Here is a 27,800-nt window from a genome sequence, read left to right on the forward strand (position 1 = left end):
ACTAGCATGTCTGTTCTAACAATTTCTTTTCAGCATTGCACTGGAGATCCTTGCTAGCTCAATTAGGCAAGAAAATGAAATAAAAGACATCCAGATGAGACAAGAATAAGTATCTCTATTTGCAGAGGACAAGATTTTGTATATAGAAAATACTAAGGGACCTACTAAAAAATAATTGAAGTATTAGAACTAGTAAATGAGTTCAGCAAGTTTGCAGTATACAAGATCATTATACAAAATTAATTTGTATTTCTCACAGATGCTTGCAAGGGACAATATGAAAATGCAATTAAGAAAAAATCCATTTACAATGGCAGTAGAAAGAATGAAACACATAGAAAGAAATTTAACAAAAGATGCTCAAACTTATACTCTGAAAACTACAAAACATGTTGAAAGATATTTGAGGACCTAAATAAGTGGGGGAAAAAAATCCCACAAACATGGATTAGAGGCTTAGTACTGTTAGGATGGCAATACTACCCAAAGTGATCTACAGACTCAGTGAAATCCCCATCAGAATCCCAGCTGACTTCTTTGTAGAAATCAGCGAGTTTAAAGTTCATATGGAATAGCAAAGGATCCAGATCCCAAAGCTCACTATAAAGCAGCAATAATCAAGACCGTATGATACTAGCACAAAGACAAATGGATAAATGAAATCAAATATGAAAGTCTAGAAATAAAAGCATGTGTCTATAGTCAACCAATTTTTGATAAGATTGCCAAGATAATTCATTGGGAAAAGTAGTCTTTTTAACAAATGGTGTGGGCCAGCTGGGCCACATGCAAAACAGTAAAACTAGATCCTTATATCACACCATATATAACCTAAAATGTATCAAAAGCCTAAATATAAGAGCTAAAGCTCTTGTTAGAGCACATGGGAAGAAGTGTTCATGACTGCATGTTTCACGATGGATCCCTAGATATGATACCAAAAGCATGAGCAACAAAAGAAAAAAATAGATAAATTGGACTTTATAAAAAATAAGCATGCTTTTGTTTTAAAGAAAACTTAAGAAAATGAAAAGACAATGCACAGAATGGGAGAAAATATTTGCAAATCATATCTGAGAAAGGATTTGTATCAGGAATATATAAAGAACCCTTACAACTCCACAATAAAATGACAAATGACCCAATTTAAAAATAAACAAAGCTCCTGTATAAATATTTCTCCAAAAAAGATATACATAAGCACATGAAAAGATGTTCAAGATCATTATTCATCAGGTAAATGCAAATCAAACCTTAAGGAGATAGCATTCATCCCTACTAGAATGGCTAGAATCAAAAAGATAATAACCAGTGTCAGTGAGGATGTGGAGAAATCAGTCCCGTCATAAACTGCTGACTAGAGCAAACAATGCTGCAGCTACTTTGGGAAATGGTCTGGCAGCTCCTCAAGCAAAATATAGAATTTCTATATCACCCAGCAATTCAACTCCTGGGTGTGTATCAGAGAGAAATGAAAATATGTCCACACAAAAAATTTGGACATTAATATCCTAGCAGCATTATTCATAGTCACCAACAAGGTGGAAACAACCCCAATGTCCATCAACTGATGCGTGAATAAACAATATGTTGTCTACTCATCACAACAGAATATTATTCAACCATAAAGAGGAATGAAGTACTGATGCGTATCACAACATGAGTAAACCTTCAAAACATTAAACTAAGCAAAAGCAGGCAGTCACAAAAGACCACGGATTATGAAATTTGATCTATATGACTTTTCCAGAACAGACACATCTGTAGAGACAGAAAGCAGTTTAGTAGTTGTTTAGGCTGGGGGCATGGGAAAATAGGAGGATAGTAGCTAAAGAATACCTGGGGTTTTTTGAGGAGAGGAAATGTTCTAAAATTCACTGTAGTGATGGTTGCACAAGTCTGAATTTACTAAAAGACATTGGATTGTATGCTTTAAATGGATGAACGACATGGTATGTGAATTGTATCTCAGTAAATCTACTCAAAAATTAGTATAGAACCTCAGGCAAATATTTAAGAAATTTTCAAGGGATTAGTTTCAGCCTGTGATCCCAGCTGTTTCTCTCTTTTAAAACTGTTCACCTACATGTAAGTGCTCCATGGAATAGTGCCATGAAGCTAGTCTTCATGGGAAAAAAACACAGAAGACTGTCTGGAGGGTGGGAAGAGACTGGTGTGATGAGTTGGGGCACAGACTAGAAGTCAGCTTCACACGTTTAATGTTAACCCTTCACCGGGTGAACTGCTTTCCGCAAATGTCACCCTGGAAAGCCTTCACCAGCTGCACTTCTGAGCAAAGTCTACAGGTAGAACTGGTTCAACATCCTTTCTGTCTCACCCTATCTAGTTCCTTGTCCTAGGCAAATAGTTATTTTCAACATGCTGTTGGAGCTTGCTTTTTTCACTGAGACAAGGAGAAAACCTATTTTGTGGCTGTCTTTGTGAATTATTACTCATTTTCTTTCTGTCTTCTAATAGGAACGCCCACCCAGGCCTGACGTTCCCTGGCTGCAGCCTGCCATGTGGTTTGCGTGCTGTGACTTAGAAGAATTGTTTGGAGTTTTTGAAGGACTCACACAATATATACTGTTACATCCTATTTCTATACGAATAGGTAATATGTCAAAAAGGATCTGCTATGGGAAGTTGTAAACAAGCTCGTAAATCCTGACTTGGATGTCTCCCTTAACCTCTTCTGCTAGATCAATATTTTTCAATAGGAAATTTCTTCATTATTAAGAAAATGTGAACTACTTGTTTTCCCAGTTCAATGCTTGAGTTGAATGTTTGGCCCATGAATTTCCAAGATTTTATATTTACTGTTATCTTCATTTTAAGGGGATATACTTACCTCAAAGAATTACCTTAGCTGCATCCCATAGGTTTTCTGGTTGTTGTTTTGTTTTTTAACTTTTCACTGAAGGATTACATACATATGGAAAAGGGCACAAATCAAAATGGTACAACTTGGGGCATCTGGGTAGCTCAGCTGGTTAAGCATCCAACTCAATCTCAGTTTATGAGCCACCCCCCAAATCAGAAACTAGAATAGTACCAGCCTTCCAGAATCCTCTCCATCACAGGACCCTTCTCCTCTTCCCCAGAGGTAGTGCTCTGAATTATAACATTCTATGTTAATTTTCCCCCAAAGTTTTAATATGTAGCCCTGTCATTTCTAAAAGTACACTTTTTAGTTTGAAAACATTAAGGATTTGGGGGAACTCTCTTTTTATTGTTTATAATTTAATTATGTTATGGAACTGATACTCATGGGTCGCATGAAATTGATTCTTCGTAATTTTTTTAAGGTTTTATTTATTTGTCAGAGAGAGAGAACTTGTATGCAAGCCAAGCAGGGGGACTGATAGGCAGAGGGAAAAGCAGGCTCCCTGTTGAACAGGAAGTCTGATGCAGGACTCGATCCCAGGACCCTGAGATCATGACCTGAGCTGAAGGCAGATGTTCACCCACTGAGCTACCCAGGTGTCTCTCTTTGTAATTTATTTAGATTTCATTCTTCATAAAATGTTCTATGTGTGTTTTCTTAAAAAGAAGATCCCATATGTGACCTTTAACCCAAACTTATTGTGGTATTTATTTTATTAATGTTTTTTATACTTGATCTGTCAGTTTCTAAGAGAGGTATCAAGGTATACAACTATGATTGCCAACTTCTCTTTGAAATTCCAAAATTTTTCCCATCATATCCTGTGAAACTATGCTATTCAGTATAAATAGGCTTAGGATTATTATCTTCCAGTAAATTATTCTTTTTTTATTAAATAATATTCCTCCAGGTACACCTGGGTGGCTCAGTGGGTTAAGTGTTCAACTCTGTCATCATTCATGAGATCACGCCCCATGTTGGGCTCCACGGTTAGTGTGGGGTCTGTTTGAAGATTTTCTCTCTCTCTTTTTCCCTCTGCCTCTACTCCATTCAAATAATTAAATTAAAAAAATAATAACTAAATAATATTCCTCTTTAAATAGTTATTTTTTGCCTTAAAATATATTTTCTAATATTAATGTAATTACAGCACAGTTCTCTTGGTTAGTTTTCCCGCTCTATGTATTTCCATACTCTTTATTTTTTTAACTCTTTTGTGTGATTAGTCTGTTTTTGGTGTATCTTTAGTGGAATTTTGTTGTTTTGAACAGTGCAAGAGTCTCTCTTTAGAGACTCTTTTTTTAACATGAAAGTTGGTTTTTTTTTTTTTTTTTTTAAGATTTATTTATTTGACAGACAGAGATCAGAAGTAGGCAGAGAGGCAGGCGGGCAGAGGGGGTGCGGAAGCAGGCTCCCCGATGAGCAGAGAGCCCTATGCAGGGCTTGATCCCAGGACCCTGAGACCATGACCTGAGCTGAAGGCAGAGGCTTTAACCCACTGAGCCACTCAGGTGCCCCAGGAAAGTTTTAATTCAGTATTTATTAGAGTTATTGATCCACTCCAGGGGCTCTCAACTGGGGAAGGTTTTTGTCTCCCAGGGGACATTTGGCAGTGTCTGGACATTATGGTCTGGGGTGGTAGTCCTGGCATCTCAGAGGTAGAAACCAAGGATGTGGCTAAACATCCTGCAATGCAAGAACAATCCTCCAGAACAGATAAGCACTTGGCCTTAAATGCCCATCGTACTGAGAATGAGAAGCCCCGATCTATATGGACTTACTTCTATCATCTTATTTTGTGGAGATTTTTTTTCTTGACAGCCTTTGTCTTTGCTTCATTTTTTTTTTTTTTCTTCTTCTTTCTGGTCTTCAGGTTGCTTCTCCATTCTTTTATTTACCCCATACTTATTTGAAGTCCAGTGTTCTAGTTCTAGTCATATACTTGTAATATGATCACTCTTATACTTGTAATATGAATACTTATTCAACTAGTAAGTGTGGTGATTTAAAGTCTACATGGACCAGAATTTCTAGGATCCAAACAAACTTCTTTGATTTCTAAATAAAGACTAGAAAAAATGAAATGCTTTTCAATAAATACATCAAATAGAAATGATGTTTTTATGTTGTGGACTGGTCAAACAAGGCAGCTAGAGATAGAGGTAGAAGACAAAAAGAAAACCACTTAATAGGAGAAACCTAGAGATGACCAGTTAGGGACAGAACCAAAGCAGAAAGAGCAAACTGGAGCCTCAGAAACACAAAGGCAAAGAAAGAAGGGATGGAGGGGCGGGATGGAGGCCAGAAGGCAAAGTAATTCTGGAAACAACTCATAATATCTGGACAAAAGGCACCAGGTGTTGTCCCTGTCAGTTGGGACTAAAATTTCAGCTATTCATAACAATTTTCCTGCTTTCATTTGTTAAATTTCAGGTTTTATTCTGGAAATCCTGCACAATTGTGAAGGTTGTATGGTAGGATGGCTTGTGTTCTAAAAGTGAGCTCTAGATCTTTGCAGGTGACCTTAGATGACCTTTAATAATTAATTCCAATGTCATTCTTGCCTTCAAAAGCTTCCTAATTGCCTTAATCTTTTGTCTTTGATGGTTTCTAAGTGCTTCATGTCCTATTGAGTTATTTAAAATATATTCTCTTATCCTCTCTCATTAGCCAGAATCCTAGAGATTATACAATAAATAATGAGAACCTCCAGAAAAATAAGTCTTTTTAGAAGAGATGGTTCTACTCTCTTGTCCTCAGAATACCACCACAGCGATCATGTGCTGTGCCCTGTGATCTTGTACTGTGTAACTGTCTGTATTCTGTATAGAAACTAAGAAGTCTCACAGAAGTGCACACTCCTCCAGGGCCATAGGCTCAACTATCATTACATTTCTAGCTGTCACCTCCTCTTTAGTTGCCATTATTAGGCCCTCAGAGGAGAATCCCAGTAGGGACCAGCTGGAGAAAGTGGTTTTCTAGCTTGAAATTCAAGCCTCACTGGGATCCTAACCCTCATGTGAGGCCCATTTCTTATAAGTATTCCATGGGGTAGAGGGAGCAACATATTCTATTTACTGGGGCATAAAGTTGTATATATGTCCGTTTATTCATATGTTATTTATATTGTACAAATTATATCTGCCAGAGCTTTCAATTTGCTTCATCTGTCATAGGCTGATAATTGTGTATTATTTCTGACCACTACTATGTTTTCTATTTTTCCTCTACCTTCAGCAGTGATTGCTTGATGTATTCTTACACTATTATCTGACACATATAGGTTTATTGTTTTTATCATGGGGTTTGTATTTTAATTAACTTAACCTACTTCATCACATTTAATTATATTTGCCTTGAATTCTAATTTATTCACGGTTACTCTTATCACTTCAATTTTCTTTTTGCTCACATTTGATTAATGTGGCTCTATGCATCCTTTTATTTTTTAACCTCTTTGTTTATTTTGGGTTTTTGTTTTAGCTTTGGTTTTTGTAAGTGGTTTGCTGTTGAATTTGTTTTCTGACCCAATTTTAAATTCTTTTTAATTAGGTTGGGTTGAGGGGATTAATATATTTACATTTAGTAAATAGTAGATAGCAAATGTAGAGATTTAGATAGTAAATGTATTTAGATTTAGATAGTAAATGTAGGGATTTTTAAATTACTAAATATACTTATTTAATTTCAAAGTCAAACCAATTCTAATTAAAGTATCTTTTTAAATTGTGTTTCCAGGATCTTTTGAGACTTACATTAACCCAGCTGAATGGGAAGGCTATTCTAAAATGAAGGCGGAAGAGGAACTCATGACACAAGAAAAAGAGATCAAAAGCCATAATTCTTGGCATCCAGTATTAAGTTCTTTCCAAAAGCTAATTCTCATCAAATGTTGTAAAGAAGAGAAGGTAGGATCTTTTTTTAAAATTAAAGGACTATGTTATAGTTATTTCTGCTAATGTTCATCAGCCAGTTAGGATTCATAACTGATGAGATTTATTTGTTTAGAGAGTAACAATGGTCAAGTTTGGGAGAAGGTTCTAAGAAATAGAGACTCTGTGTTATTAATAGAACATAGTGTTTTATATAGAAAATGAAGAAAGGAAAGGCTAGAGAGCCAGCCAGGAACCTGGTTATCCTTTCCTAGCATGCACCATTAAGGATTTGTGCTCTCCAGAGAGGACAGTGGTCTGATGGGGTTTGGGGTGGGGGGTGGACATTAGCAGGGAATTGATGGACCTTTCAGATCTTTGCAACAGTGGAAAGAAGGCATTTGAGAAGAACAAAACCATAGCCACAAAGGCCAGTTTGAAGATTGTTGGACTGGTCTCTGCAAGAAATTATGACAGCCTGAATTAGGATAGAGGTAGTAGGTTGAAGTGATTGAGAGGAATGTGGAGATTAGACAATTGGTATGGCTCCTGATATCTGCTTGGGTGCCATAGGGGATAGCTGTATCAACAACTAAGCAAATGTGAAAGGAGAAGCATGTCACAGAAAGATGTCACTGAGTCTGCAGTACCTGCCAGTTATCAGAGTAGACAGCAGTTTGGAGACCAATTAATATGTAGGTAGGAAACTCTAGAGAGAAATATAGGCTAGAGATAGAGAGTTGGGGAGTCGCCAGCATTGAGCTGGGAATTAAAACCCTGGGAGTTGTTAGAATCACATAGGAAGAATGCATAATAAAATAAGAGGACAGGTGAACAAAGGATGAAACCCTGAGAAGCACCAACATTTAAAGGGCAGAAAGAAAGGATGAAAAGGAATAGTCATCAGGGCAAAAAGAACACTAGGAGAAAAAAGTGACATGGAAACCAAGGAGGTATAAAGTTTCAGTACAGCCTAAGTTATCAGTAGAATGAATGAAGCATTGCAGGCAGTTCCAGTTTTTATATATAATTCCTGATGTCTCTGATGATAATTCTAGTGATGAGTTTCAGGAGGCACTGGAGAAAAATGATGGTTATTCCTATGAGAAGTGAGAAAGAGAAAACTAACTGAAGAAACTGTAAGCATAATTGAGAGATACTGATGCTCTGTTGAAGGATTTTCTGCCTTCTCTGTAGGAACACATAAGTTATGGGGTTGGCCTCAGCCACAGATGATTGCAATAGAAGAATAGAGGAAGTAGGAATGCAATTGAGACTGTTGTTAAAAGTAGTACTAGAAAGAAAGGGCTTCTAAACTGGGAGAAAGGAAAAACCTTGAATTTTCTTTGGGAGCAGATGTAGCTGGACTAGAGGTGTAGCTAGAAGAACAGGAGAGTTGTGACCAACATTGAGTTAAAATTTCTAATGCATAGTTCCGAGTGATGACAATATTCTGAGGGTGGCCATGGGTGTGGGTGACTGAGGAAGAGAAGAAATGGTATCTACTGAAGTTAGAGGTCAAGAAACTGTGAGGGTAGGGAGTTGGATGGCCACGTGACCCCCAACGAGATGGTGGCAAGACAGTGCCTGGGACACAGTTGAGAAATCACTGCAATAGATATGTAATAGAAAGTAAGGCTATGACCCAGGTGGAAAATCTTCAGTGACTATGGGACAGTGGCTACCAGACTAGATGCTGACAAAAGATGAAAGGATGCTTGAGTAACAAGAGCCCCAAAGAAGGAGGAGTTATAAAGATTAAGACATCGAGGCTAAGAAATTCTAGACTCTAAGAAAATTTGCCAGACATGGAGTCTGGCTTCTTCGACAACAACACATTTTGTCTGTTTGTTTGTTTTTGCAAGGGGGAAAAGGAGATGAAGGATGAAACTTAATAGATGCAAAGAGACTTAGACAAACCAACTGATCTCTACATATAAGTTTTATTTAGATCCTGATTTAAATATACTATATTTAAACACACACAGGCATTTATAATTTCATTAGGAGAAGGTAAACACTGACTAGATATTTAGTGATGTTAAGGAATTATTGTTAATTATTTAGATGTCATTTAGATGCCATGTCATATGTTTTCTAAAGAGTCCTTATATTATAGGGACATATGTTGAGGATGAGATAATATGACACATGAGATTTGCTTCAAAAAAATCCTAAGGAGTCGGGGAGTAGGTGGGTATATCAATGAAACAAGATTGGCCTTTTCTTAACAAATATTAAAACTGGATAAAACATCAAATTCATTAATCTCTGACTTTATATGTACCTGAAATTTTCATAATAAAAAAAAATTACATTCTTGAACACCAGGGCTCTCACAAAATGTCCCAGGACGGTTCTGTAAATGTGATTAAATCTGCAAATGACAGATACAGTCATACTAACTTCACAGAGGATTAGCTGAAAATTCTTATTAATACATTCAACCAAAGACCTTCCTTGTGTTATACTATCAAATAAAACTTGCTTTATAAATCAACATGGAAGAATCTGGAATTTGGATTGGGTTTCAGAAATGAAGAGCTAGATATGGACTCCAAAGAGGACAGGGACCAGAATCAGTCAAGACCACCAACAAAGTCAACCTGAAGAAAAGAGCCAAGCATGACAATGTTATCCCAGCTACACCTACTCTCAAACAGATAGACTGATCAAGGCATTTGGGAACAACACTTACCATGGTACTGATTCCAGAGAATGATTTGCTAAAGAAATTGGGGTTCCAGAGAAAAGAATCCAAGTTCTAAAAATTTGGATTCCCCTGTCCAGAGAAAAAGAAAATCTGAGAAAGCCTTAGAACAAGGACAAAACCAGATATAAGATCTGTGCAATGAGAGACTGTTGTTCCCAGGTCTGTTCACAAGCAGAGCCCATTGGGTATCCAGTGTTTCTAAATGGCAGAGTCAGTTGCTCCTTTGGGAGAAAGAGGATGTTCCAGCACAGTGGCTTGTGTGAAATACTGCAAGCTTGCATAAAATTCAGCCTCCTTCAGAAATAGCATGTTTGGATCTACTGATGAAACTTCATTTCAAAAAACTCTTAAGTAGAAGTGCCTGGGTGGCTCAATTGGTTGAGCATCTGACTCTTAATCTCAGCTCTGGTCTTGATCTATGGGTTGTGAGTTCAAGCCCTATATTGGACTCCATGCTGGTCCTGGAGTCTACCTAAAAAAACTTAAAATTAAATTAAAATGAAAACCAGTAATGTTTTAAGTAAGTAAAACTTACTTAAATTAAGTAAACCAGGTGGTAGAGTCATTAGAACTGCAACAGGAAGTAGAATGCCTGTCATTCCAAAAATTCTTTCTTTGGCATCAGCCCTAAGAATGGTTCAGGACAAGGTTATTAGAAATTTGAACTAGAAAGAGAAAAAAAGAAAGTATCATTTACATCAGAGATGCATAAAGATTTCCTGATAGACAATAATTCATCACCACACCAACGCTAAGAAAGGTCCTATATACCAGTGTTCTCAAACTTTGGTGTGCATCAGAATCATCTAGAGGGTTTTGTAAAGCACAGAGACCTGGGGTCCACTTCCCAGAGTTTCTGATTCAGCAAGTCTGGGCAACAGGCTAAAAATCTGCATTTCTAATAGCTTCCCACATGATGCTGATTCTGATCCGGAAACCATATTTTGTGAACCCCTCCTTTAATGTGATTAAACATATATAAAGAGAAACGATCATTCTCAAAGCAGATGAACGAGGACATCAAGACACATCACACACAGCATTGTTGATTTCCAAGGCTAAATCTACCGAGAACCCTAACCTTAATAGTCCTAGTGTTTCCGTCCAGGCTTCCTCTACCTTGGGAAGGTGGCAGTCTCTTTGAGAGCCAGGTTTTTCCCTGTCGAAAACCACAGTGTAGACAGTCACCCAGGATGAAATCTTCTCAAAGCAATAATTGCATGGCTTTTCCAATTTGAGAAACACCAGTTATAAGGATGCAATTTCACTTATGAACTATACGCTTAAAATGGTTAAGATGCTAAATTTTATATCTATTTTACCACAGTTTTTTAAAAAAAAGAACTTGGGTGTGATGAGAAGTGTGAGCACTTGTGTTCTGATATAACACACAATGTGGCAGCCACCCCAGGTCTTTACCCATGATCTAATATACTATAACTTAAATGAGGTTTGGCCACTCAGAAGGATGAACAAAGGATCATCATTCCCAAATGTTTAAAGCTTACCTTCTTGTCACAATGAAAGCAACAGGCAGAGGATTCTCAAACACAGAGTCTCTCAAGAGTGAATTTGTATGCTATCGGCCCATCAGTACCTTCAAAACAGTATTCACCTGAATTTTAAAATTCCCTATGGATTCTGATAGGGAAGAGGAACTAAAAAAAATGCTCTGGAGGCCTCAGTCAGAGCCTGTCAAGGATCAAACAATAGGCCACAAAAACGGTTCTAAGCAAGACATAGTGGAGTCACATAGGTCAGAATTGGGAAACTCAATTTAAAAAGAAAGTGAGAGGAGCCCCTAGCAAAGGACTTGGTGATAAAGAGAGAAGAGACTAGAAAGTCTCTGATCCTGCAGCCAGACATGGGATTTTCAGAGGGTGGCCTTCAAGAAATGCCTAACTCCCTAGACCATAGCTGTGAGAAGAAGTATTTCTCCAACTTTTTGAGTTCAAAAACATTTCATGAGTACGTTACTGCTTTTATATGTACATAACAGCCCCAAGAAATAAATCACTGGTGCTTTGTACATTGTTATTTACTATAAACTCTAAGCACTTTTTGTCAAAGTAAAAAGCAAATAAATAGATCATACTATCAAAAATATTTTTCAAAATAATAATGAGAAACTGCTGTTGAAATTACATTTAGTTACACAATGACATAGCTAAAACTAAGCTCCAACCCCTCTTGGCCCTGTTGCAGGGCTGGTCCTTTGGCCCAGGCCACCTTTATAGTTAGTACCACACTATATCCTCACTTAAGTGGGCAGCCACGTAAACATCTTTTCCCAGACTGGCCACAGGAGAGTGCAGTCCAAGGCCATGGCCCTGAACCAGGTTGAGATATACCCTCTCCCAGCAACAATGGCAACAGAAAACATGCAAAAATTTTTTGGATGAGGTGATGTCAATTCTAATGGAGGGCGAACGTTAAAGCAGGGCTGCTGCTTACAGTTGTGCCGGATGTGCACTGCACAAGCCTTATGGGAGCCATTTGCATTGTAGATACTGTAGGTTTGGTTTGTATATTTATCATGACAGCTTTCTGGCACAAGTATATTAAAGAAGGGATATCTTTTCCCATCTCACACAAAGGCTCCATGTGGGCTAGAGAGGGTCTGCAAGAGCAGGAATGGGGTGAGCAGGCTAGGATAGGATCCGTGAAGGAAACACATTGGTGTAGGAAGTGGCCAGGCAGGGATATGATCCTCAGGGCTGAGGCTGGTTCCCAAGAAAAGTCAGAAGAGGCTGATGAGTAAAATGAGAGAGGAAGATGGGGGAAAAGATGGGGAGACAATATATGGTGTCAATTCTGAGAAGCTGGCTTATAAAGGGAAAAAAAGAAAGGAAATAGCTGGGAGGGGAGCAACAATCAAGGGAAGGCTTTTGTTTTGGTTTTAAGAATAGGAGACAGTAGAGCCTAATTGTATGATAAAAAGAAGATGGGTGGGGGGGAGATGAATAGTGCAAAAAGAGACAGTGGAAGGACTGAAAGTAAAGTCCATGAGAATGAGAGAAGGATGGGACCAAAGAAGGCAAGGATGGGGCAACAGCAGGTCTGGAGATGGATGGAATGACAAGAGACTTTCCTCTCATCAAATAGTCAGCTTGCTCCGTAAGGTCATGAGAACCATGACTTTTGGCAATTACATGGGGCCTAAATCCAGTAGGAAGAAAGATACCTAATCAAGAGAAAATGAGTGCAGAACAACAGGGCACCCTATCAGAGAAGCTGAAGGGGAGAAATAGGATAGAATTATGGAGGACTCTCATCCAACATACTATTTTTTTAATGTTTTTCTTTTCAACTTTCAGGTGGTTTTTGCTCTTACAGACTTTGTAATAGAAAATCTTGGAAAACGCTTTATAGAGACACCACCCGTGGACCTGCCCACTCTATATCAAGACATGTCATATAACACTCCCCTGGTATTTATCTTAAGCACTGGCTCGGATCCTATGGGCGCATTCCAGAGGTTTGCCCGGGACAGAGGGTATTCAGAACGGTGAGGTCATGTGGTGCCATTTTTATAATTCATATGAACATCTCCTTGTTAAGGTTTGCCCTTTTTCTTCCCTCTGTGGAGTGTGAATCCCCACATTAGGTATCCCTTACTAAATAAATTAAGATACATTAATATTTAGCTATGTCTGTTGTTAAAATGGGGTCAAAAATAATAAAAAGCAGATGCAAACTTTATTTGAATAAAGGCAAGATTATCCAAAATGTATAATAAGCTAGTGGAATATGGATTAAAACTTTTTTGTTATTTAAGACATTACCTTTCTGTAACTGTAAAAGGACTGATTTACTCCATATGAAATGTGCAAAAAAATTCCAGAGCTCCTTATGTTCTATTATCAGTCTCCTCTTTCTCATGAGCCTCTACCCTGCTGAATAAAAGGGGCAGGGGGAAGTTTAAACTCACACATTTACTTTACTTTAAATGCATCCAGGGTAAGCTGATTTGGTTTCTCTCTCAAAAAAAAAGTCAGTCTTCCTGACTTCTTCTTCTCCCAGTCCTCTCCAAAATGGTGTTCAGATGGGTAGGGAAGTGCATAAGACCTCGGGTGGCAGGGGAGGGTAGGGGTCTCTTATCTACAAGGTAATTTCCATCCTTGACATCTGACAGGCACCGCCCCACCCCCATGGAGTGGCTGGTCTGGCCTTTTCCCTGGTAAGATTATAAGATGGTGGGTCCTATCTGTTCATTTGGAGTTCATAGTCTGCACTAGTCAGGCTTCTCCAGAGAAACAGATCCAATTAGGGAAAGAAAGGAGAGTAGAGGAGAGGAGGAAGGAAGGAATGAGGAAGGAGGGAGGGAGGGAAGAAAGGAAGAAGGAAGGAAGGAGGAAAGAAAGATGGAAAGGAAAGAAAAAATCTTTTATGTTTTATATACATATATAACATATAATTATTATATATATATGTATGTATGAAATTTGCTTACATGATTATGGAGGCTGAGGAGACCCAAAATCAGCAGCCAGCAAGGAGGAAATAAATCCAAGAGAGCCAATGTATAGTTCCAGTGCAAAGGCCTAAAAACCAGGAGAACTAATGGTATAAGTTCTAGTGTGAAAGCCAGGAGGCTTAACACCCAAGAACCAGTGTTTCCGTCTGAATCCAAATGCCAGAAAAGACCAATGTCACCATTCAGAAAGGCAGGAGGAACTCCCTCTAACTCAGCCTTTTTGTTCTATTCAGGTCTTCAATGGATTGTATGGGGCCTATTCACATTGAGGAGGGCAATCTGCTTTACTCAGTTTACCCATTCAAATGTTAATCTCACCCAGAAACACCTTCACAGGCTCACCCAGAGTAATGTTTGGCCAAATATCTGGATACCGTGTGACCCAGTCAAGTTGACACATAAAATTTATGATCCTAGTCATTTGTTTGCCTATAGTTCTGAAATCCTAACAAAGAATTAGTATAGGGAACTGTTAAGAGCTCCTGCGAATTAATAAGAAAAAGAAAATAGCAATGGGCGGCTCAGCACCTGGTTAAGTGTCCAACTCTTGATCACAGAAAAAGAAAATAGTCCAGTATAAACAAAGACAAAAAATATGAGCAGGAGAGTTTCTGGAATTTTCAGAATAGAAAACTGCAGAAACCTAAATGTCTGATAAGCATATGAAAAGATGTCTGTCCTTACAAGTAATTAGGATACCACAAATTAAAGCCATTAAGGAGATATCATTTTCATACCCAAGAAATTGGCAAAATGGTGGCAAAGGTATGGAGCAATGGAAACATCCATATTACAAGAGTGAAAAATTGGTTAAAATCAATTTGAAGAGTTAACAGTATGTTAAAGTTGAAAATGGCATTCCCCTACATCTCAACAAGTCATTACTGAATCTGCAACCTAGAATAAAATCAGTCACATGGTGCAAGGAGCTGTGTTCAAGAACATTTGTAGAAACATAACAAAAAACAGTGGAACCATCCAAAATGTCCATCTAGAAAAATGATCATACAAGTTGTGGTATATTTATAAAATTGAATATAATACACTATAGTCATGAAAATGAATAAACTAGAATTATGTATATCAATACAGATAGGTCACATGAACTAATACAGAGCCAAAAACATAAATTGCAGAAAAACTATATAATATTGGAGAAGTATGATAAAATATATAAACATTTAAAACTATATATGTTATATATTGTTTAGGAATTCATAAAATTACAGTAACAGTATAAAGGAAGGTAGGGAACTTATACCAAATCCAGGATAGCAGTGACCTTGGAAAGTGAAGGTTGAGTAATGAGATAGAAGTGGACAAGGACATTGCAGGTTCAGATCATGTAAACAGTGTTTTATTTCATACACTGGTTTGTGGGTACATGAATATTCACTATATTAACCTTGTAGTTTTTGTATGTCTCAAATATTTCAAGTATTAAACATAAAATAATTCAAGATAATCAGAGGGAGGGATGTTAATAGGTAGTTAATATGTGTTAAGTTCTTGATGTATTCAGGAAGAAAAAAGAAGCACAGAATAACTCTGTTTGCCTTAGGAAAATTTGTGTTTGAATGGACATGTTGGAATTTTTAGGGAAAACACCAGAATAATAAATATAGCGTCCAAGCCAGCAGAGGAACAAAAGAATATGTAGTGCAATATTCTAATCCAACATTAGATAGGAAAGAAGAAGAAAAATAAATTCAAAGGTAAAATATAGCAAATCAAAAAGCCAAACCAGAATAGAGAAATCAACTCAAATACCTAAAGTATAAATATCTCACTGTGAAAAGATAAATATGACCAAGTTGGATTTTAAAAGTAACATTTAGCTATATGCCACTTAGAAAATGCATAAATAATACAAAGACAGCATAGGAAAGTAGAAAATAAAGAGATATTATGCAAACACTAACCAAAAGAAAGCTGTTAACAGTTCCAATATATATCACAAAATAGAGTTGGGAGCAAAAAATATATATATATTAGGGATTAAAAGGGCAACTGTATGATATATAGAAAAACCCACAAACAAAAAAACACCAATTGTACAATTGTACACAACTAACAAAGCTTGAAATCTATAAAGCAAAAACTAGAGAAACTAATATAAGGAGAAATTGATAAATTAACATTAATGTGGACAATTTTAATACATTTCTAATAGAAACTATATGAAGAATAAAAAGAAAAAGGTTGCAGAATTGTTAAGAATATAAAATATTCAGACAATAAATTTAATAGTGAATTTAATGACTTTGATCTTTACACTCAATGCATAGAATAAATGCAAGTTCTTCAAATACACATGGAACATTTATAAGAATTAACCATGTGCTAAAACATATTTCAAAAATAAGATAAACTTAATCCCTGACATAATTAATATTAAGAATGAATCTTAAAGGTTATTTTAATATTTGAAAGATGAAAAATGCCCTTTTGAACAACTCATCTATTAAAGGGAAATTTCCCAATAAGTGGAAGTACATAACAAAAACAATATTACATATCAAAAATCATTAAGGTATAGTAATGAGTCACTTAGCTGTAAATTTATGAATATTTAAGGACTTCTGGTCCAGAAATGTCAGACTAAGAACTCAGACTAATATCCCCACTAAGAACAACTAGAAACCTTGAGCAAAATATATTTTTAAATATACAAAACATTTTTTAAAACATTTTTTTTAAATGCTTGAAGGTTTGGAGAATGAAATAAGGAATAGTCAAGAGATGAAGAACACCCAAACAGTTAGTCCTGCACTCACAGAGAGACATCAGAAGAGGAGGCAAAGAGGCTGAGAAGCTGAGCAAAACTTTTCATTGATTAAAGAGACAAAGGAGACTCGGGGCACCTGGGTGTCTCAGTGGGTTAAAGCCTCTGCCTTTGGCTCAGGTCATGATTCCAGGGCCCTGGGATCAAGCCCCGCATCGCATCGGGCTCTCTGCTCAGCAGGGAGCCTGCTTCCTCTTCTCTCTCTGCCTGCCTCTCTGCCTACTTGTGATCTCTGTCTGTCAAATAAATAAATAAAATCTTTAAAAGAGAGAGAGAGACAAAGGGGACAAAATTGGAGCCCAGAGCCAATTGAATAGTAGAGGAAACTGGTAAACCACCTCCCTTACTTTGGTTTGGCACTCTAAGGAGAGTCATCAAAAGGAATAAGGCCAGGTAAGAAATATACTTACAAGGAAATTATGGTGACCCCTGATTACCAATATCTCTAGCTGCTTGCCAGAAGAAGATGTGAATCTTGTGTGGAGGAACACAAAAACGTAGGCACATGATAAAATATAACCAGGGACACAAGAAGGCCAAAAAGTATGTTTAAAACAAGTCAAGAGAAACAATATACAATAGAAACAGAGTACAGCATCCCGATAAAGGATACATGAGATTGATTTTTAAACAGCAATCTTTAAATGTTCAAGAAGGAGGGCGCCTGGGTGGCTCAGTGGGTTGAGCCGCTGCCTTCGGCTCGGGTCATGATCTCAGGGTCCTGGGATTGAGTCCCGCATTGGGCTCTCTGCTCGGCGGGGAGCCTGCTTCCCTCTCTCTCTCTCTCTCTCTCTGCCTGCCTCTCCGTCTACTTGTGATCTCTCTCTGTCAAATAAATAAATAAAATCTTAAAAAAAAATTTGTATAAATATTCAAGAAGGAAAGATTGAGAATATTGACAGAGAACTAAAGTTATTTAAAAGCAGAATTCTAGGGGCGCCTGGGTGGCTCAGTGGGTTAAGCCTCTGCCTTCGGCTCGGGTCATGATCTTGGGGTCCTGGGATCGAGCCCCACATCGGGCTCTCTGCTCAGCAGGGGGCCTGCTTCCCCTCCTCTCTCTCTGCCTGCCTTTCTGCCTACTTGTGATCTCTGTCTGTCAAATAAATAAATAAAATCCTTAAAAAAAATAAAAAAAAATAAAAGCAGAATTCTAGAATTGAAAACTGTAACCAAAATTAAGAATTCCAAGATGAAATTGATGAGTAAAAAGCATGCAGAGACTAAACAAGATCTAATAGGATATAATCTGAGTCCCAGAGGACAGAAGAGCACAGAATAATATTTCAATAAGCAGTGGCTGAAAATCTTCCAAAACTGACAAAAGACACCAATTCACAAAGTAAATAAACCCTACCAAATGAAAAAGTGTAATAAACACAAACAATTCTACCTGGGGTGCCTGGCTGGCTCAGCTGATAGAGCATGTGACTCTTGATCCCAAGGCTGTGAGTTTGAGCCCCACATTGGGTGTGGAGATTACTCAAAAATTAAATCTTTAAAAGAAACAAGTAAACAAAAAACAATTCTACCAAGACCCATCACAGTAAATTGTAGAAAAAACAAAGACAATACAGTAAAAACAGATTATCTTCAAAGATGCAAGTAAGCTGTTGACGGATTTCTCTGCAGAAACAATGCAAGGCACAAAAATGTATATTCAAAGTACTGAAAGCCAGTTACTGTCTGGTAAATAAAATAGAATTTTATTCCTCTCAAAACAGTACTTAAAGTAGGCTTCATGCTGTGTTGATCTTGTGACCCTGAGATCAAGAACTGGACTGAGATCAAGAGTTGGACACTTAACCAACTGAGCCATGCAGGCACTCCATTGTCAAAAAATTTTTTAAACAAAGCTAAGATGAAACCGTTTTCAGACAAAGAAGATATTGAAATGGAAATTCAAACATGTACTAAATAGAATAATGGTGAAGATATATCAAAACTGGTGAGATGCATCTGAACCTAGGATTACAGGGAAATTTATAGGCTTAAGTGCATGTATTAGGCACAGGGCAATCTAAAAAGTAATGATTAAACTAATAGAAGGGAAAAAATGTAAAAGCAGAAATTAATGATATAGAAACATATATTCAATAGATAAGATCCAAAACACCAGAAGAACCACTAGAAGTAGATTTTTTTTAAGTTGTTAGTTTTTTGTTTTTTTGTTTTTAAAGAGAGAGAGTGAGAAAATACATGCACTGTGGGCAAGAGGGAGGCAGAAAGAGGATCCTAAGCAGGTTCCACGCCCAGTGTGGGGCCCAATGCAGGGTTCAACCTCATGACCCTAAGATCATAACCTGAGCAGAAATCAAGAGTCTGGGAGGGGAGGAGCAAGATGGAGGAGTAGGACACCTAAATATCATCGGGTCCCAGGAATTCAGCTAGATAGTTATCAAAACATTCTGAACACCTACAAACTCAATAGGAGATCCAAGAGAAGAGCAGCAATTCTAGGAACAGAAAAGTGATCACTTCCTGGAAGTTAGGATGTGTGGAGAAGTGAATCAAGGTGATATATAGGAAGAGAGACCACAGGGGTGGGGCTGGCTCCCAGCAAGTGGTAAAGCAACAGAGCACAAAATCAGAACTTTTGGAAGTCTGCTCCACCAAGAGAAGTCACTCCAGAGGCTAAGCAGGAGGTGGAGCCCTTGTGGGGACAGTATGGTCTCAGGACCTGCAGAGTCAGGAAAAGACCAGGGGTGTCTGGGTGTAGCAAAGCTCCCAGGTATCAAAGCTGGGAAGCCAGCAGCAGAGATGGAGCTGAGGAGGGGGCTCTCAGCTCAGGGTTACCTTAAACCATGACCCAAGGCACGGTCGGGTCACTGCTCTTCAAGCAGGGACCCCACTAGTGGCAGATCCAGGGAGGCCCCCCTCCTTCCTCCTCTGGGAGGATCAGCATAGGAGCATGTTACAGGAATCTGCTGGGTTTGGAGACTCCAAATGGGGCTGTACACCAGGGATAAAAACACTCTGTCACAGGCCAGATGAGCACAGAGCATGGCCAGAGACCAGGGAGACGAGAGTGGTTGACTGCTTTTCTCTGAGGGCACACTGAGGAGTGGGGGCCCAAGCTCTCAGGTCCTCCAGGGCCAGAGATTGGGAGGCCGCCATTTTTATTGCCGTCCTAAAAGCACTATGGAAAGCATTCGGGGAACAAAAGGTCCTGAGAGCAAAATCAATATTACATAGCCTGGCCCCTGGCAAGGGCGGGGGGTGCAATTCCACTGCAAGCAAAGATATTTGAGAATCACTGCAATAGACCCCACCCCCAGAAAGTGAAAGGATATCCAGCTAAGACCAAGTTGACAAATCAATGAGAACTACAGAACTCCAGAGCTAGGGGAATGCAACACAGAATTCATGGCTTCTTTCCCATGATTCCTTAGTTTTTCAAAGTTACATTTTTTCAATTTTATTTTTTTCTTATTGTATTTTTAAAAAATTTTTCCTCTATTGTATCTTAACCTTTTTGAATTATTTTATCAATACCTTTTTTAAAAATCTTTTTTAAGTGTCATTGTTACAGTCACATTCTATCCCTTCATTGCATTTAAACTTATTTTTTGTATATATATACGTTTTTCTTTCTTTAAAATTTTGGGATACAGTTTCTTCTAACAGAACAAAATATACACTAAATCTAGCATATGGTTTGTTTTAGTCTCCAGCCATCACATTCTTTCCTCCTTTTTTTTTTCTTTTTTAACCAACTTCTTATCTTATCAATGCCTATTTTAGAATGTTTTTAAATTTTCATCTTTACAGTTACATTCCATCCCTTCATCGTGTTTCTTCTTATTTTTGTATATATATGTTCTTCTTTATTTAAAATTTTGGGATGCAATTTCTTCTAACAGACTAAAATACACCCAAAATCAAGTGTGTGGCTCTGTTCTATTCACCAGTCTCTCTCTCTCTCTCTCTCTCTCTCTCTCTCTCTCTATATATATATATATATATATATATATATACACATATATACACACACACAGACACATACATACACATACACACACACACACACATACATACACACACATACATATACATATATATATTTTGTTTTTTTCTTCCCCCCTTTTGTCCCCCCCGCTCCTTTCGGGTCTCTTCTGATTTGGTTAGTGTATATTTTTCTGGGGTCATTGCTACCCTTTTTGGATTTTGTGCTCTCATTCATCTATTCTTATCTGGAAAAATGACAAGGTGGAAAAACTCACCTCAAAAAAAAAAAAAAGAACAACAGGCAGTGCTGATAGCTAGGGACCTAATCAATGTGGACATTAGTAAGATGTCATAACTAGAGTTCAGAATGATGATTATCAAAGTGCTAGCTGGGCTCAAAAAAAGCATGGAAGATACTAGAGGATCCCTTTCTGGAGATATAAAAGAACTAAAATCTAACCAAGTTGAAATTTTAAAAAGCTATTAATGAGGTACAATAAAAAATGGAGGCTCATACAGCCAGGATAAATGAGGCAGAGGAGAGAATTAGTGATATTGAAGACCAAATGATAGAGAATAAAGAAGCTGAGCAAAAGACAGATAAACGACTACTGGACCATGAGGGGAGAATTCGAGAGATAAGTGATACCATAAGACCAAAATTATCAGAATAATTGGGATCCCAGAAGAAGAAGAAAGAGAGAGAGAGGCAAAAAGTATATTGGAGCAAATAATAGCAGGGAATTTCCTTAATTTGGTAAAGGGAACAAGCATCAAAATCCAGGAGGCACAGAGAACACCCCCCCCTCAAAATTAATATAAATAGGTCCACACCCTGTCATCTAATAGTAAAACTTACAAGTCTCAGCGACAAAGAAAATATCTTGAAAGCAGCTTGGGACAAGACATCCCATCTACATACAATGGTAGAAATATTAGACTGGCAGCAGACCTATCCACAGAGAACTGGAAGGCCAGAAAGGACTGGCATGATCTATTCAGAGAACTAAGCGAGAAAAATAGGCGGCCAAGAATACTGTATCCAGCTATCCTGTCATTGAAAATAGAAGGAGAGATAAAAACCTTCCAGGACAAACAAAAAATAAAAGAATTTGCAAACCCCAAACAAGCCCTACAGGATATATTGTAAGGGTCCTCTAAGCAGAGAGAGCCTAAAAGTAACAGATGAGAAGGGAACAGTAAAAATGTACAGTACAGTCACCTTACGGGCAACACAATGGCACTAAATTCGTATTTTTCAGTAGTTACCCTGAATGTAAATGGGCTAAATGCCCCAATAAAAAGACAGGGTACCAGAATGGATAAAAAACAAGACCCATTGATATGCTGTCTGCAAGAAACAGATTTTAGACCCAAAGACACTTCCAGATTTAAAGTGAGGGGGTGGAAAACAATTTACTATGCTAATGGACATCAAAAGAAAGCTGGGGTGGCAATCCTTATATCAGATAAATTAGATTTTAAGCCAAAGTCTACAATAAGAGATGAGGAAGGACTTATATCATACATAAAGGATCTTTCCAAGAAGATCTACAGTTTTAAATATATATGCCCCTAACATGGGAGCTGCCAATCATATAAACCAATTAATACCAAAATCAAAGAAGCACATTGACAATTATACAATAATAGTAGGGAATTTTAACACCCTCCTTGCTGAAATGGACACATCATCTAAGCAAGAGATCAACAAGGTTAAATAAAGGCTTTAAATGACACACTGGGCCAGAGGGACATCACATATATTCAGAACATTCCATTCCAAAACAACAGAATACACATTCTTTTCTAGTGCACATGGAACATTCTCCAGAACAGATCACATCCTGGGTCACAAATCAGGTCTCAACTGTTACCAAAAGAATGGGATCATTCCCACATATTTCCAGACCACAATGCTTTGAAACTAGAACTCAATCACAAGAGGAAAGTTGGAAAGAACTCAAATACATGGAGGCTAAAGAGCATCATACTTAAGAATGAGTGCATCAACCAGGAAATTAAAGAAGAATTTTAAAAATTCATGGAAACAAATGAAAATGAAAACACAACTGTTCCAAGTCTTTGGGAAACAGCAAAGGCAGTCCTGAGAGGAAAATATATAGCGATACAAGCCTTTCTCAAGAAACAAGAAAGGTCTCAAATACACAACCTAACCTGACACCTAAAGGAGCTGGAGAAAGAACAAGAAAGAAACCCTAAACCCAGCAGGAAAAGAGAAATAATAAGGATCAGAGCAGAAATCAATGAAACAGAAACCCAAAGAACAGTAGAACAAATCAATGAAACTAGGAGCTGGTTCTTTGACAGAATTAATAAGATTAATAACCCCTGGCCAGACTTATCAAAAAGAGAAGTGAAAGGACCCAAATTAATAAAATCATGAATGAAAGAGGAGAGATCACAACCAACACCAAAGAAATACAAACAATTATAAGAACATATTATGAGCAATTACACACCAGCAAATTTGTACTTTATGCAAAATGGCAAATACACACTCTGGAAGAAATGGATGCATTCCTAGAGACATATAAACTACCAAAACTGAACCAGGAAGAAATGGAAAACCTGAACAGACCCATAACCAGTAAGGAGATTGAAGCAGTCATCAAAAATCTCCCAACAAACAAGAGCCCAGGGCCAGATGGCTTCCCAGGGGAATTCTACCAAACATTTAAAAAAGAATTAATACCTATTCTCCTGAAACTATTCCAAAAAATAGAAATAGAGGGAAAACTTCCAAACTCATTTTATGAGGCCAGCATTACCTTGATCCCAAAACCAGACAAAGACCCCATCAAAAAGGAGAATTACAAACCAATATCCTTGATGAACACGGATGCAAAAATTCTCACCAAAACATTAGCCAGTAGGATCCAACACTACATTACGAGGATTATTCACCACGACCAAGTGGGATTTATTCCTGGGCTGCAAGGTTGCTCAACATCTTCAAATCAATCAATATGATTGATTACAATCATACAATTATATGATTGACATACAATTAATTATATACATTAATTGTACAATATAATATGTACAATTAATGTATAAGAAAGAACAAGAAACATATGATACTCTCAATAGATGCTGAAAAAGCATTTGACAAAGTACAGCATCCCTTCATGATCAAAACTCTCCACAGTGTAGGGATAGAGGGTACATACTTCAATATCACCAAAGCCATCTATGAAAAACCCATAGCGAATATCATTCTCAATGGGGAAAAACTAAGAGCTTTTCCCCTAAGGTCAGGAACACAGCAGGATATTCACTATCACCACTGCTCTTCAACATAGTACTAGAAGTCCTCGTCTCAGCCATCAGACAACAAAGAAATAAAAGGCATCCTAATCAGCAAAGAAGTCAAACTCTCACTCTTTGCAGATGATATGATACTTTGTGTGGAAAGCCCAAAACACTCTGCTCCAAAACTGCTAGAACTCATACAAAAATTCAGTAAAGTGTCAGGATATAAAATCAATGCACAGAAATCAGTTGCATTTCTATACACCAACAGCAAGGCAGAAGAAAGAGAAATTAAGGAGTCGATCCCATTTACAATTGCACCCAAAACCATAAGATACCCAGGAATAAACCTAACCAAAGAGGCAAAGAAACTGTACTCAGAAAACCATAAAGAAATTGAGCACAACACAAAGAAATAGAAAAACGTTCTATGTTCATGGATTGGAAGAACAAATATTATGAAACTGTCTATGCTACCTAAAGCAATCTATACATTTAATGCCATCCCTATCAAAATACCATCAACTTTTTCAAAGAAATGGAACAAATAACACTTAAATTTATATGGAACCAGAAAAGACCCTGAATAGCCAGAGGAATGTTGAAGAAGAAATCCAAAGTTGGTGGCATCACAATTCCAGACTTCAAGCTCTATTACAAAGCTGTCACCAAGACAGTATGGTACTGGCACAAAAACAGACACACACATCCATGGAACAGAATAGAGAGCCCAGAAATGGACCCTCAACTCTATGGTTAACTGATCTTCAACAAAACAAGAAAGAATGTCCAATGGAAATAAGACAGTCTCCTCAACAAATGGTGCTGGGAAAATTGGACAGCCATATGCAGAAGAATGAAACTGCACCATTTCCTTACACCACACACAAAAATAGACTCAAAATGGATGAAAGACCTCAATGTGAGACAGGAATCCATCAAAATCCTTGAGGAGAACACAGGCAGCAACCTCTTCAACCTCAGCCACAGCAACTTCTTCCTAGAAACATTGCCAAAGGCAAGGGAAGCCAGGGTATATATGAACTATTGGGACTTCATCAAGATCAAAAGCTTTTGTACAGCAAAGGAAACAGTCAACAAAACCAAAAGACAACCAACAGAATGGGAGAAGATATTTACAAATGACATCAGATAAAGGGCTAGTATCCAAAATCAATAAAGAACTTCTCAAACTCAACACCCAAAGAACAAAGAATCCAATCAAGAAATGGGCAGAAGACATGAATAGACATTTCTGTAGAGAAGACATCCAAATGGCCAACAGACATGTGAAAAAGTGCTCCACATCACTCGGCATCAGGGAAATACAAATCAAGACCACAGTGAGATACCACCTCACACCAGTCAGAATGGCTAAAATTAACCAGTCAGGAAAGGACAGATGTTGGCGAGGATGCGGAGAAAGGGGAACCCCCCCCCCTACACTGTTGGTGGGAATGCAAGCTGGTGTAGCCACTCTGGAAAACAGTATGGAGGTTCCTCAAAAAGTTGAAAATAGAGCTACCCTACGACCCAGCAATCCCACTACTGGGTATTTACCCTAAAGATACAAATGTAAGGATCCAGAGAGTTATGTGCACCCAAATGTTTATAGCAGCAATGTCTACAATAGCCAAACTGTGGAGAGAACCTAGATGTCCATCGTCAAAAAAAAACAAAATTTTGCCATTTGCCACAACGTGGATGGAACTAGAGGGTATTATGCTAAGCAAAATAAGTCAATCAGAGAAAGACAATTATCATATCATCTCTTGGATATGAAGAATTTGAGAGGCAGAGCAAGGGGGTTGTTGGGGGTAGGGAGGGCAAAAATGAAACAGTGCGAGCAAGGATATGGAGAAACAAATATTCTCAGTGGAAGTTGAATTCAGAATGGTGGCATCACTTTGGAAAACAATTTGATATTATAATAAAATTAAACATACACATACTTTGTCAAAGTAAGTCAAAGCAGTTCTAGTCCTAGGAATATACAAAAGAAAAGGGAGTGTGCATGTATACCAAGCAACATGTAGAAGAATGTTTAGTGCAGTATTGGATGTCATAGCCAAGAAGCAGAAATAACCCAAATGTCCATCAATAGCAGAATAAATGAATAAATTGTGGTATAATCACAGGGTGGAATATTATATAGCAATGAAAAGGAATAAACTACAATGACACACAATAATATAAATTAATCTTAAAAATAATTTGGGGCATCTGGGTGGCTCAGTCAGTTAAGCCTCTATCTTCTGCTCAGGTCATGATCTCAGTCCTGGGATGGAGCCCCCTTTCAGGTTCTCTGCTCAACAGGGAGCCTGCTTCTCCTTCTTGCTCTGTCTGCTTGTGCTCACTCCTTCTCTCTCTCTCTCTGTCAAATACATTAATAAATCTTAAAAAAGTAGATTTAAAAAATGTTGATTGAAACAGACCAAATATAGAAGATATGTATATACTATATGATTCCATTTATACAAAATATAACAACTAGTAAAATTAATCTATGGTATTAGAATTCAAAATAACTTTTACCTTGGGAATGAATAAGGCTATTGATTGGGTAGGTGCTGGGAATCCTCTCCTTTTTGTGTCCTGTGTGGTGGTATAAGTATACAGTCACTTTGAGAGATTTCATTAAGCCACACACTAATGATTTATGGACTTACTCTATATGGATGTGAGACTTCAAATTTTTTTAAGTTTTTAAAAACTGATCTATAGTGCTGAAAATCAGGATAACATGTCCCTGTGGGAAGGAGGAAGGAAGAGACGTTGGAATAGAAAGGGGCATAAGAGCATGTCTCTGGGGATTGGCAAACTTCATTCTCAACCATGGGTATTCATTTGTGGTAATCCATAGAGCTATATATTTGGTTTTTTAGACTTTTCTATATGTGTGTTGTAGTAGAAAATGTTTTTAAAAACAAGAAAAAAAATACTTACACATCTACTAAAATGAGGATTTGAAATGTGTGCATATTTTAGGAGTCTATGTAATTTACATTTCTTCATAGTCTCATTGCTTATAAAAAACATAAAACAACATTTTTTGTTGTGGAATTCAGGGTGCAATCAATTTCACTGGGGCAAGGACAAGGACCCATTGCTGAAAGAATGATCAAAGAAGCAATGAAATCAGGAAACTGGGTATTTTTGCAAAACTGCCATCTTGCTGTTTCTTGGATGTTGGCAATGGAAGAACTAATTAAAACCTTCACAGATTCAAGTATGTTGAAAACAGCAATTGCATAATAATAGCTTTTTATGTAGACTTTCTTTGTTGAATCCAATCTTGTAGTAATTTTTTATTGAGGAATTATGTTTTCCCATATTAAAGAGGAGGAATTTTAGAACTAGAGAGTTTTAGTTAAATTACACAATCCAAACCTGAAAAAGGATCTTCAGACTTCCAAGTTGTGGGTATGATCCACTGGATCATTTCTATTTCATGTTCCTTTCTATGGAGGCCATTTGAATTCAAAATAGATTAACTAAAGGCATGGTAAAAGAAATAGAAAAATGGACTTAAGACAAAGAAAGGAAATTCAATCTTTCACTACAGAGAGAAGATGCACAGATTCAGATTGTCACCAATCTACCTAGAGTCATGTTCCACTACTTCTTATTCTCTGCGACTCCTGTACCAACTAACCCTCCTCATTTTAGAATGTTAGTATAAAAATAATTGAAACCTTAGGAACAATATTTTTGTTAATAAGCAGGGTGAGCCCCCACTTTCCTGCTAACCTAGGATATCCAGAGCCCTTTCTCTGGGGTCTTCCTTTATGCCCTGACCACAGAAGCCTTCTGGGAAGGTGAGAGCTATACAGCTGGTCTTGCAA

At 37.6% G+C, this 27,800-nt stretch overlaps 2 protein-coding genes across 5 annotated transcripts in view; one reads left to right on the top strand and one right to left on the bottom strand.

Annotated features, from left to right (window-relative positions):
* The window catches only part of LOC111147958 (dynein axonemal heavy chain 6), a 247,580-nt gene that overhangs the window by 178,915 nt on the left and 40,865 nt on the right, over positions 1-27,800 (top strand). Inside the window, exons 61-64 of the mRNA XM_022504259.1 lie at positions 2,479-2,614; positions 6,626-6,795; positions 12,790-12,980; positions 27,024-27,184. Of these exons, the coding sequence (XP_022359967.1) occupies positions 2,479-2,614; positions 6,626-6,795; positions 12,790-12,980; positions 27,024-27,184 (658 nt within the window). The remainder of the gene's footprint in view (positions 1-2,478; positions 2,615-6,625; positions 6,796-12,789; positions 12,981-27,023; positions 27,185-27,800) is intronic.
* Positions 1-27,800, bottom strand: part of LOC111147959 (TraB domain containing 2A) — a 129,557-nt gene that overhangs the window by 4,781 nt on the left and 96,976 nt on the right. The gene's annotated exons all lie outside the window — the stretch shown is intronic.

Source organism: Enhydra lutris, unplaced genomic scaffold, assembly GCF_002288905.1.
Source record: "Enhydra lutris kenyoni isolate GAN:26980312 unplaced genomic scaffold, ASM228890v2 scaffoldscaffold18, whole genome shotgun sequence".
Lineage (NCBI taxonomy): Eukaryota > Metazoa > Chordata > Mammalia > Carnivora > Mustelidae > Enhydra > Enhydra lutris.